The sequence below is a fragment of the Drosophila miranda genome, chromosome 2, assembly GCF_003369915.1.
Source record: "Drosophila miranda strain MSH22 chromosome 2, D.miranda_PacBio2.1, whole genome shotgun sequence".
Lineage (NCBI taxonomy): Eukaryota > Metazoa > Arthropoda > Insecta > Diptera > Drosophilidae > Drosophila > Drosophila miranda.
In genome coordinates, this window is record NC_046675.1 from 2,661,849 (window position 1) to 2,677,657 (window position 15,809).

General features: G+C 48.1%; 1 protein-coding gene across 3 annotated transcripts in view; it reads left to right on the forward strand.

The window, feature by feature from the left end:
• The window catches only part of LOC108155754 (dorsal-ventral patterning protein tolloid), a 27,918-nt gene extending 12,183 nt beyond the window's left edge, over positions 1-15,735 (forward strand). For 2 of the 3 annotated variants that reach the window (XM_017286792.1, XM_017286793.1), the window contains exons 3-14: positions 9,852-10,168; positions 10,241-10,674; positions 10,737-11,039; positions 11,446-11,706; positions 11,768-12,326; positions 12,388-12,586; positions 12,656-12,920; positions 13,034-13,239; positions 13,335-13,978; positions 14,036-14,216; positions 14,288-14,541; positions 14,605-15,735. In XM_017286792.1, coding sequence (XP_017142281.1) covers positions 9,852-10,168; positions 10,241-10,674; positions 10,737-11,039; positions 11,446-11,706; positions 11,768-12,326; positions 12,388-12,586; positions 12,656-12,920; positions 13,034-13,239; positions 13,335-13,978; positions 14,036-14,216; positions 14,288-14,541; positions 14,605-14,913 — 3,932 coding nt within the window. In that variant the 3' untranslated portion in view covers positions 14,914-15,735. The remainder of the gene's footprint in view (positions 1-9,851; positions 10,169-10,240; positions 10,675-10,736; positions 11,040-11,445; positions 11,707-11,767; positions 12,327-12,387; positions 12,587-12,655; positions 12,921-13,033; positions 13,240-13,334; positions 13,979-14,035; positions 14,217-14,287; positions 14,542-14,604) is intronic. The other variant, XM_017286794.1, reaches the window with a different exon arrangement.
• The last annotated feature ends 74 nt before the right edge of the window (positions 15,736-15,809 follow it).

Below are 15,809 nucleotides of genomic sequence, written 5' to 3' on the forward strand. Positions count from 1 at the left end.
AGCAGCGCTTATCCGTCCGTAATCCAGCGGCATAATCCACCGTTTTGATTCGTATATATACATAAGATTTCGTGCCCAGCTGCACTTCCGCTGAGTCCATCCCTAGCCCATGAGCCAGAGCCAAAGCCAGAGCCAGAGCCAGAGCCTGATGCCTGAAACTATTTACAATTCGCACTTTTAGCGGCATTGTGTGCAGACGGATTGAGTTAGTTTGTTGCCATTGCGAGGGGCAGACTGTCTGAGGGGGGCGGGAGCGCAGAGTCAGGGGGCGGAGCAGGCGAAGATTGTTGGGCTGCTTACCGCAAAACAGCCAACAGGATCAGCTTACAAAGCCGCAGAACGAGGTGGGAGGCAGGAGGCAGGAGGCATACAAACTTTTCGTGAAGAGAACTTTGTATGCTCTTAATTAAAAACCGCAGCTATTTAATGAATAACTTCATTTCAGGTGCATAAATATATACATAAATTCAATTAATTTCCGGATATTCGTGGCAAACAAAAGGGCTTTCATTTTAATGAATATTGTATCAATTTGTTGAGAGCTAAAATAGCCGGAAAATATACAATAAAACTCAATCACCATTTCATTTATAAGCTTCATCTCGGACTTGACATGCTCTCGGCTATTCGCAGGATTCAAGAAGGGAATAATACTGGCTTCCCCAGGCAGCAGAAACAAAACTTAAGTTAACTCGAGAAAGCAGAAAAAGCAGGCGCCGGAAATGTCGGAAAATCGGAAGTGCCAACAGTAAGAAGCAGCTGTTTCTCACCCACTCAAAGGATGAACTGCTGGAAGGGACTTTCCTCGCCATTGACTGCGCTTGTTGTTGTTCTCCACCCCCTCCACGCCCCTGCTGTGACCGCCCACTGCTACAGTGACCGCAATTTAAAAATTTCCACATGAAATTTATTGCACAGACAGAACACAGAATTGCAGCAGACGTGTTCGACCATTTTGTTTGGCAACATTTTAGTTGCATTTATTGAAATGACATTCCCTGGCAGCTGCTCTCCCCCCCTCCCCTCTCCATTGTCGCCCGCATGCAAACCGGCAGCAACATGTGTAAATAAAATAAACTTGCATTTAAACTGTTTGCATAATTAATTAATGCCAGCAAGAATGACAGAGCAGAGCCCTCACACACATGAACAAGTGGGGGGTGGGGATGGGGATATGGGGCTTACGCACATTTAAGGGCAGTCAGTGGCAGCACAGTTGCCAAATGGCATCCATCCGGGGTAAGGGCTCAGCTGCATTCTGTATCTTTTTGCTGCATACTTCTTGGCGCAGCCCCACCAATACCAGGGCACGTACTACTGTTTCTTCGTGAGGCGTATGCAGATGGGTAGATGTGTAGATGTGTCTGGGCAACCTGTTAGCCAGAGCCTGTTATCGTGTTGCTGTCTGTTCTTCTGCAATCATTGTTTATGCAAATTGGCATAAATAAGCAAGCGGAGCAAACAAGCTCGAAAGCTGCTCAGATAATGCCGCAAAACGAAGCTTATGATTTGGCCACCCCCCGGGGGCAGGGGTGGAGCACACACACAAAAACGAAATCACATAAATACACATTTGTTCAGCCATATATCGCACTCACACACGTGTGCATGCATATGTTTGTGTGTGTGCGTCTGTGGGAGCCCCTGCAGCTGTGGGCTCTCTGCCGTAATTTATGCAAATCGCATTTTAAATTTGCAAATGTTTTTTTAATTGTTCAGCCAACAATCTGCTGTCCCAAATCCAAATTGCAAGTGAAGGGTGAAAAAGGATACCAACAGCAAAATACACATGTATATCTAAATGGCATCCCACCCGACCAGACGGAAACCACAATTTATAAATTTCCCTCTCTTTCTATTGTGTGCATACCATACCATTTCTTAGTAGCTGCATCCTGATTCCGAGTCTGTTCTCAACATAAACCAAAACAAATTGAATGCATTCTTGGCTCTCTATTTTTTAAGCCAAAGCCAAACAAACGGCAGAAATTCAATATGGAATTCATATGGCAAACAACGTGAAGTCCAAATCCAGTGAAGCATGCATCGAGCTTCATTTGCAGCGTGCTTTCTCCTTTTGTATTGCTATATATTTTATTTATTGGTAGGTATACATATGCACAACCAATTGCAAATAATAGAAACCTTCATTTATTGCTTACAAATCATTTTGCCTTGTTAATTGAGAAATAATTGAAAATTCGTTTGGCCCTTCAACTTTTACAGCATTCAAATATTTTTCTTTAAATATTATGAATTCTTCCCCTGGAATGCCTTTCGAGCAGGACTCCCCGAAATGGCTTCATTTAATTTCGTTTCACTCGTTCTTTTTTGCGAAAAGTGTTTGACAAAAATAAACCCCGGTACAGACATCCATTGGCAGGCAGTCTTTGCATCTCTTTTGATGGCACAATTATCAGATGCAACTGCAAAATGCCGGGAATGGAAGCTCTCTCTGTTGCCATGGCTCCGCCAGTGGATGGGGCGGATGGGAGGCGGACTGGGAGAGCGGTGGGTGCATTGTGCATCGAGAGTTTATTGAACCCAGCCCGCCGCTCCAACCGTAATGAACTGCCACCGAAAGTTGAGTAGGTGTGCCCCCAGTAGGTGTTCCCAGTCATGAATTTGCACACAAATGCACAGGCTGATATGTTCACACATCATATTGCAACGCTGCGAGCAGTGAGAAATGTTTTCAGCCCCATTTCAAATTGAAAACAAAACACAAACTACGCGCAAAAAATATATACATATATTTTTCCCATGTTCTCTCTGCTTGCTGCTGGCAAAAGTTTTTCTAAAAATGCTTTGTGCGAAAAGCGGCAGTGCAGAGTCCGAGATAGTTCGTATTTTTTGGGGGACGGAATGGAAAATAGTTTCTATATTTGCCGTAGGTGCAAAGTGGCTGAAAAACGAGTGGCGAGGCAATGCCAGGAGAGCTGCGGCACACACAACTGCAGCTGCAGCTACAGCTACAGCTGCATAAATATTTCGACGAAGTTGTCCATCATAAATCTGTTGCGGGAACTCAAACATTGGCCCTGCCCCTCTATTGTTTGCCCTCGAGTCCTATCTGCGATTTGGTCTGGGAGCGGAAGTGGGAATGGAGTTTTGGCCCTGGACATGGACGAGGCAGCTCACAGACACACCAGCACACATGAATATAAGCCTCAATGGTTTTATAAGCCTAGTCTGGGCTATTGACCGGATTCTGTGTGGCAGCAGAGTACAAAACAATTCAGATTCGGGAATGATACAGGAGCTCTTTCAGTTGATTGATGTATGTGGCGAGTGCAGCAGCCACTGTGCTCCACTTGTACTCGTTTCGGCTAGAGAGAGGATAGGGTATTTATCTTTAATTTGCTTTTTCCTATCTGCGTTGCACACCATTCGGGAATCTCTTATTCATTCCACTGGGACGGGGTGGGTATTCGTATTCCCACTCGCTTATTCACTCTGCGTTGCTGGAGATTTTCAAATACATATATCTCTATGGATGATTCCATTTTGTTCAATCAATTGACACTCCACTGAAGCGTGCCCCTCGATTGCCTCCCACCTAGTTCTAGTGTTTGCCGCCAGACAGAAAAGCGTTTTCCTCGTCCTGTTTCTGTATGTACATACGAGTACATACGTATAAATAAGCAAACAAAGTCCCCCTCCTCCGCACACCCACTCATCCCCACTTTCATAAAAAGCAAACAAAGCCAAAGCCTAAATCGTGCACAAATCCAAAAGCGCTTGCTGGGTCACTCGTCATAGCCATCGCCATCGCCATAGCCATAGCCATAGCTGCCATCGTGGCCGTCTTTGTTGTCCGGACTATTTCTATTCGTACTAAAAAAGCCGGAACTCCTGTTGCTGTCACTGCTTCTGGCCAGTTGGTGGGATTGGGAGTACGAATACAGCTAATGGTTGAGGTCTTCATGGCAGGTCTTCTGCTGCCGTCGGATTAGTTTCCCCAGCCATAGATTCCCATCCGTCCTTCCTTCCGTTCCGTTCTGTCTGTCTGTCTGTCTGTCTGGCCCATCTCCGTATGGTTTATATGCCCGCCTCTGTTTGCTTTGATTTCATCTTTAATTTTGGCCAACGCCTGTCTCCGTGCACATCCGTCTGCCGGCTTGTTTGCCTCTGCCGGCCGCTTATCAAAACATAATTCTCGTCCTCATGTCCGGCCATTTAAGCTGTCCGCGGGGCGCAGCCAGCAAATTGAATTTCATTGTTATGGCTATGGTAATTAATACACAGGAACATACATGAACCAGCGATAGAGCATGCCCCACACACAGATACATATCCTGCTCACACACACACACACAGAGATGCATTATTGGGGAGGCCACTCCGATATGCATATGCATTTCCGCTCTCGATTCGCTCGGAACTCACATCCCCACCGAGTAGAAGCTTATGCATAATTACATCCATATTCAGAACGCTGGCAGCGATTTAAAGGCCAAAGGGGTTAGCCAGTCGGGTCAACGTCAGTCAGCCAAGGCTAAGTCTACTTACACTGGGTCATGATACCGATGCTGATGCCGATGCTGGCCATATTGCTGGGATTATGTGAACCAATATAGATAATTGCCTTTACAGAAAAGGCATTTGAATATTCTTGCAGCTACTCGAAGATAGCTTCATTCCCGTTAACTATTATTTCCTTGGTTCAATTTAAGCTTTATTTGCAGTTTGATATACTTAATATTTGCATAGAATTTATAAAACTAACAAAAGAAACCAGTATTTACAAATGGATCTAATCATGTTTATTATTATTGAATAATTAACTCAAAGAAACGTGAATTGAATGAGGCTTTATTTACAGATACACTTTATCAATTTTAAACGAATTTGCTTTGTTTACTTAATCCTTTGTGTAATACACTTATGAGAGATTCTTTAACGTAATTATTAATTTTCACTCCATTTATTTGCAAATTAAATGACCGCCTTTACCTTTCCATAGTTTGTCCTTGACATTGTCCAGAAAGGCAGAACCACATGAAGAATAAAGACAATAAATACGAAACAATTTATCAGAAATATGGAGAGAAATGAAATCGCATCAAATGTTACTGTACTTAAGTTTTAGGATTCGTTTTTGTGATTACAACTGCTCAAAACCCAAACTATAATTAAATTAAACCACTCCCAGAGACCCAGCACATGAGTATTGTTAACCAATTAGCAGTTTTTTGCGAATCCTTTGCCAATGTTGAACCGAAATCCTTTTTTGCTAGAGAGGCCTTTGCGTTGTTTAATCGCTTGTGTTTTATTTGAGCACATCCATTTTATTTTATGACAGAGGCCGCAGAGTATTGACAGTCTACACAGAGCGCCAAAGCCATAAATAACAGAGAAAAAAAAACAGAAACGAAACAAACACACGGAGAAAAAAGGTGAACGGGGCCGTATCCGAGTGACCCGACTGGACAATGGCAATCAGTTGACGGTAGGTCAACGGGCCGGGCAGCTCCCTTCAATTATTTGCTTTTGACCCACAAAATGGACGGCGCGGCCGACTCCTCTGATGCGTAAAGTGTGGCAACTGTTGGGGTTTTGTGTTGTTTTCTGCTGTTTTTGTTGTATCACACGTATAAAGCGTTGCCCAAAGCGAATAATCAGTAGTGCCACAGGAGGCGGGAAGGAGTGGTTTTATTTTTTTTTTGTTTTTAATTAAACCCACAGTCGCAGAGTCACAGAGCCGGCACTGGAGCGCTGCCTGCGGAGGAGGGATGCGATGCTCATAAAGTGGGCAGCCCTTGTTGCCACATTACGCATACGCCACATGGCTCGAAAGCGGAAATGGGGCCCCGGATAAAGTGGCAACTGCAACAAGGCAAATGTGCTGAACATTTTTGTGGCCGCCATAAAAGGGTACGCTGCCGGACTTGGCCTCGCACCCGGATACCTAACCAGATCTCATTCTAAAATGGCACGTTTTGTGCGTCAGTTCGTTAGTGTGAATGATGTGGAACAAGTGGAGGGGAAGAGGAGCTCTGGCGTGCCAGGACATGATGCTGTCTGTGGAGGAGGCGACGCTCAAAAATTTAATTACTTTCACTTGTGCGAACTGTTTGTCTGCCAGTCAGCCGTAGACGGAGACGAAAACGGAGAGGGGCACGGACGTGGGCGGGCAGCCTGGCAGCCGGACAGGCGGACAGCCAAAGGCATTTAACGTAAATGTAATGAAATTGCAGACGGACTGGACTGCGCCTTGAACTGTTTGTGCTACGCACATTGGACGGTTTCCGTTTCCATTTCCATTTCCATTGCTGGCTCTACTTCTGGTCTCGGCTACCCGGGCTGTTAGCACTTCATGTGGGTGGAAAATCCCCGCTTAGCCCAGGACGAGACGGGCTCTTGCCTGTCCTCTTGCCGGCTTCGTGACGCATTATGCGGCAAGTTTTCTCGCCTGCTATACTTCGCAGAGTGCATCGTCTTTTTATTGCTGCCACTTTTCATTCGCTTTTTCATTTTTAGAATTCCACTCGCAGTTCCCTCTCTCCAGTCCACGTTCATATTTCTAAGCCAGTGTTAGCGGGATTAAATGCCAACTGGGAGCGTATTTTGCTTGGGTGCCTTTTGCCCGGACCCGCGCTAAACTCTGGCAACTTTGGCTTTATGCTCAGTCTGCGGCTCCCCTGCACGATGTGAATGTACAAATCAATCATACGCCATGTGGGGCGTGCGCGAGTGGCAGTGTTTTAAATTTAAATTTCATGTATGCACGGGTAACACGCCAGCAACGCATACATATATGTATTTTTAATCCACAACGGAACGGAGCACACGTGCTCGCAATGCTGTACAGATTTTCCGATTGTAGACACACGCACACACACACACACACACTCGGATGTATGTAAATATTTAAGCAATTCTGGAAATTTGTTTGACTGCAAATCAAATGTAAACAAGATATTCTTTCAAAGTCGACACGTTGCAATTGCAGCAAAAACAAAGAGCCAAGAATAGAGAACAGAGAGCAGTCTGATGGGGATAGAGGTGTTCAGAGAATCATTCTGAGCGGGAGAGATGGAATAATAAAGATCTCAATGAGATGAAGTGTGTAACCCAAAGCCCAGAATGTGATGAGTATTCTGTTTGAAATGGTATTCTATGTGCTGGCTGAATGCTGCAAGGCATTCATTTATGATTCATCACACAAACTCACCACATCACCGATCCCCAGGCCAGGCGACAGCAGAGGTCTGCCGGTTGCTCAAATTAATGCATTCTGATCTGTGACTCGACGTTCTGATTGCCTGCCTCATTGCCCCATTGCCCCTCAACCTGTTATTTTGTGGGTGTCTGGAAGCTGGGGGCTGCGCCCTGGCTGCTGCGCACTGGCTGCTGGGTGTCTTGTCATCCCACATACGGAGCTCAATATTGAATTTCATAGTTGAACCCCAGCTTCCGCTTCCTGTTCCTTGAGTGCAGTGGCAGTGCCACTGGCAGTCACAGTTTGGCTACGGTGCGTATGATTGACATTGATTGGAGCAAAGCAAAAGCAAAAGCAAACTGTGGTCTGGTGTTCCCTTTTTTTCCCCCGGTCTCTCCACGTGTCTGAGTGACTGTGCACAATGATTGCCATGCCTTGCTGCACTCCCAGGAACTAAATCAGAAAACGTTTGCTGCTTGATAAATATGTAATTTGCTATTTCCACAAAACCACACGCAGCTGAAAGGCAAAGGGCCAAGGGCAACAGTTCCAAAACCCACACGAATAGCCAGCTCCTATGCATACGGGGGCTAGTACAGTGAGTACAAAACTGCAGCAAAAATGAAACAGTTCTTTTGGGATTCTTGGAGCATGCTTCTTGTGTAATCCTGTAATAAATCTGAATACAGCAGATATGTTGGGTTTCTATTAGAATTCGGATCTGTTTTCATTGCAGCACGTCAAATAGCGAATTACTCCAGTAACTCAACAGCTCTTTGACTCCCTCTAAGACAATCATTGTCTGCGAAGCAATTTCCATATCGCTCTTTCCAACTTTCTTGTAGCATTGGTACTCGCTCTTCATTTGGTCCCTTTTGATCCTTTCTGAGCGAGTCGTCTCTCTCACTAACACCTAAAACCATCACAGGCAGAGGATAATATGAAACAGTACAGCTCAGAATACAGTGTGAATAATATAAGCATCCGACACACACAATCGGTTGATCAACTCAAAAGCTAAAACATTCAATCTATTTATCCGACAAATTGACTAAAAATCTTAATTTTCGATTTTGTTGCACTTCCAAATGACCACCAAGGGGATCAGAAGTGTAATTTCTTATCTTCCTGCACTACCTGGCAGCTCAGTCGTTATTATTATTAGGATTCCAGTCTCAATGATTTTCTAGTGCAGCACAAATTCAATATTTTATCTGCGATTGCCCTCTGGGATCTCCAGTCAATTGGCATGCGTAGCTGGTGTCAGTAGTTTTATGGCTTGGCTTGGCTCTCCCCCAAGCACTGACCCAGTTTAGTTACAAGTTGGCCCAGCTCCACCTCCACCTCCAGCTCCACCTCCAGCCCGTGTGGCAGTTGGAAGCTAAAAGATTATTGGTTGTGTGCGACAGCATTTTTGATAATCAAATTGCCAGCTACCACATCGGCATCTGCATCTCAGATGATCAGAGGAGGAGCAGGAGGAGGAGGAGGCATTACGGCTCCGTCTGAGATGAGGCAACTGGCAAAAGGGGGCGGGGCGGAAGCAAGTGCACTGGGAATGGCAATGCCGGAATGTGGGACACGTTGAGCGGCCTTCAGAAGTCAAAAAGCGTGAACACTAACGCCGCCCTGTCATACCCTGGCCGGGCTGGTGGAGCCGGTATCCACTTGAGCAGACCTCACTGTGCCCGCCGTGTAAATACCAGTAGCATAAATGCAATTATATTTTATTTTATTTATGTTTAAATTAAGCCCTGCTCTCGGGCCAGAAGCATCTGCACTCAGACGGTCTTCATAAGCAAATAGGTTTCTCTATCCGTAGTTCGTATCTGTGTCATAGTTTTGTTTAGGTTGAAAATGTTTTGGCAAATGCTAACTAAACATTGATGTGTGTGTGTGCTGATAAAAAGAGCTCAGAGTGGCTGTCTATCCTCCGTCTTCTTCCCTTAGCTGGACGGAAAGACTACTGAAAGAGTCTCTTAAATTCGGTCTTAATCTAGTGCCCTTTTAATTTGTATCTCTTTTAATTCCGTGTTTTTTTCATTTTTTGCAATGTGCAAACGCACTTAATTAATTTTGTTTAACATGTCGGAGGCAGGCAGGGCAACAGTTTCATATTTTGCTTGTTAACTGTTATCGTAGCTGCCGGCCAATGGACACATGTGGGCCCTGCAACACACTGGACTCAGACAAACAGGCACACCCGCACACTTGTAATTCCCGCTTCCCGTCATATTCGCATTCACATTGCGTATACGCCGCGTGGAATGAGCACGTTTGGGCAAACAAAAGCATCACTTGGTCAGTTGTTCGCCTGTCCACTGATGCACTGATTAAATGGAAATGCAGACCGTGTCTATCCAGCCGCCCGGCGAAATAACTGTCAGAGTCACTCCCTGCTTCGGCCCGCTGTCAGGGTAAATTATAAATTGCCAGCAAGGAGCATCGTCCTGGCGTCGGGCTAACTAACCAACCAACCAACAGCCAACCAACTGAATTCGACTGAGTGCCCCAGCAGCCCCATGAAATTTCAATTAAAATAAAAATGTATGCTCTTTTCGCCTTGCTGCTTATAATTAAAAACGATTTGCAATTTATGGAAGCTGCGTTAAAGTAGCCGGATAAAATAGTAATTCCCTTCATTTAAAGCGGACTTTCACGAATATGCTTATCTGTGTCGCTGCAGGTGGTTTCATGGGTGACATCGCCCTGCCAGACGGAGACTCGGGTCCTGTGGTGGCCCATACACCCATCGACGACGAGGAACAGGAGCGGGAGGAGGTGGAGCAGCTGCTGGCCGATGCACCCGCTCCCGGGAGGCCAGATCCACTCCCAGTCAAATACAATGCCACCTTTCAGTTGGATCTGGAGAAGCTCAAGCAGGAGGTCTATCACGAGGGTCTGCAGGTGGAGGAGGAGGGACTCACCGACATCATACGCAAAAAGACCAAGCTCCCGAGCATGGGTCCGGTGAACCTAACGGCAGGACAGAGCCAGACACAGGTTAGTACCGGCATAACTAATATTTTGCAGGTGATTTACTCACCGAGTCCCATCCCCCCTCTCCCCGAGCAGAGTGCCAATGAACCGGTGAAGCCCGGGTCGGAGTCCCCCTCCGATTTTGCCCAGCCCGGCAGCTACAAGAACGAGGTCATCTCGCCGGCCGAGACCCAACGACACAGCACTGGCCTGAAGCCAGCCAGACTGACGCTGGCCGAGATGAGCCTGAAGGGCACCAACAAGACGACACAGACAGCCCTGCATCGCAATGTGGATGCCCGCAAGATTCAGTCGGACAACAAGGACATCGAAGACGATTCGGGTAACAATTTTGTGGCCGAGCGGCGCCAGACCCACATTCTACCCACCTCCCTGCCCGAGCAGCGCTCCACGCTGCCCAATGTCTACAGCAATGCGGGGGGCAATGGCATGCAGCTGGACGATGAGGTGGACTTCCTGCATGCCCGCGGCGTGGTCCGACGGCGGCACAGACGAGGACCCAAGCAGCGGTGAGTAGGAACAGCTCGAGGAGATTCCCTAGATCCTATCCATTCCATCTCCCTGACCACAGACGCACCAGCCATCACTCTGAATACGAAACGAAAGTGCAGCGTTTGCGCGACGAACTGAACCGGCCACTGGGCAAGGGACACCATCGGCAGCGGCAGCAGCAGCAGCGCCAGCATCACCACCAGAGTCATCATCATAAGAAGCACCGTTCGCATCGTCAGCACCGTCGACGAGGCCAGACGCCTCCTCAAAACGTGCATCGTTCCCTGCCAGGATTTAATCAATCGGCACAGGCAGTGATTCCCAAGGCTGCTGCAGATGGGCAGCAGCAGTCCCCGCTTGAAATGGATTTACCAAAAGCGGAGTAAGTTTTGAATCCCTCCTTTTGCCATGGCAGCCACTGCCACTGCCACCGCCACCGCCACATCCGTTTCCGTTGCCATTTCCTGGCCCACTGTAAATTGCTGGCCATTTTCATTCAGAGGTTTTTTTTCGGCGTAAACTTTAAACAAACAGCAGCCATTTTGGCAACTCCCACAACCACACCCACAAAGCCGGGCTGTGCTCACTGTGTGTGCGTGTGCTAGTGCATGTGAAAAGTTATGAATTTTAATAGAAATTCGCGCGGCAGAAGTTGAGTACAGAAACAACAGGGAAAAATGCATGGAAAACTGTTGGCAATTAAAATTACGCATACGCCACGTGAAAACTTTTGCCAGCCCAACTATAGCGTCTATCTTCCGCTCTGTCTCTCCATCACCATCATTCAGCAGCTCGTTCAGCCAGAAGGATGAGGAGGAGGAGGAGCTGCAGCAACGGCATCGCGTTGCCCGTGCTGTCACCGCAAAAAAGGAACGCATCTGGGACTACGGCGTGATTCCGTATGAGATCGATGGCAACTTCAGCGGCCTGCACAAGGCCCTCTTCAAGCAGGCCATGCGGCACTGGGAGAACTCCACGTGCATCAAGTTCGTGGAACGCAACCCGGAGATACATCCCAACTATATAGTTTTTACTGTGCGCAGCTGCGGGTGAGTTTTTCGGGGATCTATCTGTCGCACAGAGTGAGTAATCCTTTCCGGGCTTTTGCAGCTGCTGCTCGTTTGTGGGAAAACGCGGCAATGGCGCCCAGGCCATCTCCATTGGCAGGAACTGCGACAAGTTCGGCATTGTGGTGCACGAGCTGGGTCATGTGGTGGGCTTCTGGCACGAGCACACCCGTCCCGACAGGGAGAAGCATGTGGTGATCGAGCACAACAACATAATGAAGGGTCAGGACTACAATTTCAATATGCTATCACCGGATGAAGTGGACTCCCTGGGCATGGCCTATGACTACGATTCCATCATGCACTATGCCAGGAACACCTTCTCGAAGGGCATCTATCTGGACACCATTCTGCCCATCGAGATGAAGGGTCGCAAGCGGCCCGAGATAGGTCAGCGGCTGCGACTCAGCCAGGGCGACATTTCGCAGGCAAATCTGCTCTACAGATGCCCCAAATGCGGTCGCACCTTCCAGGAGAGCACGGGAATCTTTGCCACCCCCGCCTACTACACGGCCGGAGCACTGACCAACGAGACGGAGCACTGCGAGTGGCGGATAACGGCCACGCATGGAGAACGCGTGGTCCTCAAGCTGGAGAATATGGTAAGATAATCATTGCATACACCATGAGGGGGAGAAACTATCTCCTGTCTTTGCCCCCTAGAACATCTTCAAGTCGAACAATTGCGAAACGGACTACCTGGAGATACGAGATGGCTACTATGTCAAGTCCCCACTCATCGGTCGCTTCTGTGGCAAGGTGGCCAACGATGTCATTCGCACCGTTTCCAGTCGCATGCTGCTCACCTATGTCAACTCCCACCGCAGCGAGGGCTATCGGGGCTTCAAGGCAGAGTTTGATGGTGAGTAGGGGAAAGCTAATGGAGCCCACTCCGAACCAACTGATGACACTTGTTGTGACGTTGCTCTAGTTGTGTGCGGCGGCGAGTTGTCGGTGGACGACGCCGAGGGGCGACTGGAGTCGCCCAACTATCCGCTGGACTATCTGCCCAACAAGGAATGCGTGTGGAAAATCACCGTGCCCAAGGGCTATCAAGTGGCGCTGAAATTCCAGTCGTTCGAGGTGGAGAACCATGACAGCTGTGTCTACGACTATGTGGAGGTCCGCGATGGTCCTGCACAAGATTCGCAACTAATTGGCGTTTTCTGTGGCTACAAGCCGCCGCCAAACATGAAGTAAGTGCCCTCGTCCATCCACCCTTGTTCTCTACTCTCTTCTGGCTGGCATTAAGCTAGCTCCATCGCCGTTCCATTGAAACCAACTTTGCTTTGTTCGGCGTCGCTTTCAGGTCAAGTGGCAATTCGATGTACGTGAAATTCGTGTCGGACACATCGGTGCAGAAGGCGGGCTTCTCGGCCGTGTTCATGAAGGAGGTGGACGAGTGCGAGACACAGAACCATGGATGCGAGCACGAGTGCATCAACACGCTGGGAGGCTACGAGTGCGGCTGCCACATCGGGTTCGAGCTGCACAGCGACAAGAAGCACTGCGAAGGTGGGTACTATCCTGCCGGTTCTAGACAGTCATTGTCATCGGGCTGCCCCATAATGACCTTATCTGCATTCCGCTGCTTTTCCTCTTCATTCCAGATGCCTGCGGCGGTGTCATCGACTATCCGAACGGAACCATCAACTCGCCCTCCTTCCCCGAAATGTACCCCATACTGAAAGAGTGTGTCTGGGAAATAGTGGCGCCGCCAAAGCACAAAATCTCGCTGAATTTCACCCACTTCGACCTGGAGGGAACAGCGGCCCAGCAGTCAGACTGCGGATATGATTCGGTGACTATCTACTCAAAGTTCACCGACAATCGAGTGAAGCGCATTGGCACCTACTGCGGGAGTGCCATCCCGCCCACGGCCACCTCCGACAGCAATGCGCTGCGCGTGGAATTCCATTCGGACAAGTCCATACAGCGGTCCGGCTTTGCCGCCGTGTTCTTCACGGACATCGACGAGTGTGCCGTGAACAACGGGGGCTGTCAGCACGAGTGCCGGAACACCATTGGCTCCTACATTTGCCTCTGCCACAACGGATACTCGCTGCACGAGAACGGACACGACTGCAAGGAGGGGGAGTGCAAGTACGAGATATCCGCCTCCTTCGGCACCATCTACAGCCCCAACTATCCGGACTCGTATCCCCCCAACGCGGACTGTGTGTGGCACTTTATAACCACGCCGGGGCATCGCATCAAGCTGATATTCAACGAGTTCAACATTGAGTCGCATCAGGTGGGTGCAGCATTTCTGCCAACGGAGAGGATCCCACTAATTGGAATGCACTTTCAGGAATGCACCTACGACAACGTGGCCATCTACGATGGGGAGTCGGAGGCCAGCTCGGTGCTGGGACGCTTCTGCGGCGACAAGATACCCTTCCCCATCTCTTCCACCACCAACCAGATGTACATGGTCCTCAAGACGGACAAGAACAAGCAACTGAATGGCTTCATGGCCCTCCACTCGACTTGTAAGTGGGATCACTGCAGCTGTATCTGTATCTGCTACAAGGATTACGTCATCTTTTTGTCTCTGCTTCAGCTTGTGGAGGCTTCCTGCGCGCCACCACCCATGTCCAGCAGTTCTACTCCCATGCCCGCTTCGGCAACCAGGACTACGACGACAACATGGACTGCGAGTGGACCATTGAGACGCCGCCCAACAGCAATGTTCAGCTGATCTTCCTCACCTTTGACATTGAGAGCAGCGAGAACTGCACCTACGACTATGTGCAGGTCTTCTCGAACATGGAGGACACCAGCGGACCCATGTACGGACAGTACTGCGGCAGTGTGGTAGGTTCAACTGGTCCAATCTAAAGGGAATATGGTAACATCCAATGAATTTTGATTTCATAGCTGCCCCAGGACATCATATCCATGACAAACTCGCTGCTGGTGCGCTTCAAGACGGACAGTTCGGTGCCCATGAAGGGTTTCTCCGCCTCGTACGTGGCCGTCGATCCGTTCGACAACAGCGACGAGGATGTGGAGAACTCGTACAGCTCCGAGATGGTCACCCCGTTTCCCGGCTCCCTCAAATCCATCTACATCGAGGACACCGAGGAGACTGACGAGTACGGCGACTTGAGTGGAAACCAGTTAGTGGTGCTTAACGGTCGTGGTCGCTACAGTCTGCCCACTCGGTACTATCCCTTCGCCACCTAGACGCGGTCTGGCACGCACTCGACGCGCTAAAATTCATGACAATATATCAAAACGGAATTTATTTAACAAATTTAGGCATATCGTCGCGATCCTGAAGCAAGATTCCTTAGATCTTCCTTTCTCTTTGTCTGTCTTGTCAGCCCGCCCCTCCCCACGAAGCATAATCACGACCCACAACACAGTGCTAGTTTTTAGGTAATCCAAACAGGTTAGGTTCTAGCATGCCAGGCATATCGCAGTGAAGTGCAAATTTCAAAAATCATGAAACCTATCATAAGAAATTAAGTCGAACTTATCTTAACTTGAACTTCCCTCCCTAGGCGGAGTGGATGTATCCCAAACTAAATTGAGGATCGATGTCGATTGGCTTAATCTTCTCTAAATTGGAGAATTGCTTCCATTCTTCGGATTCTTTCTCTAGTGATCTTTCAACTGAATGTGCAGTCCTCGTTTGCATTTTCAGAGCATTTCTATATCTTCTATATCTGGTATATTTTCATTGTGCCATAGACTCTAGGGGTTTTTTCTTTACCTTAGCTCTGCAGACGGTTCTGTTTGGCATCTTAGCATAAGTTTAACCGATGGCCAATGTCAAAGCCCAAATGGAAGTTAGGCTAGAACACACACACACACAAACACTTACGTACACACACACATATCTTCGGAAGCACCGAACGTGGATGCCCTTGTAGATAGATTTAAAATATGTATTCCTATTGCAGCTCGACGATTTAGTGTTCCGATTCGGTGGCTTTATTTCGTAGTACTTACTCGTATCATTATGGTTCTGCAGGGGCATAGAGAACTTTACACCTACGATCACACACACATACATATGTACAACTCTCTGATATTTGACTCAATTTAATACGTAATTAAATCTATATATATATACA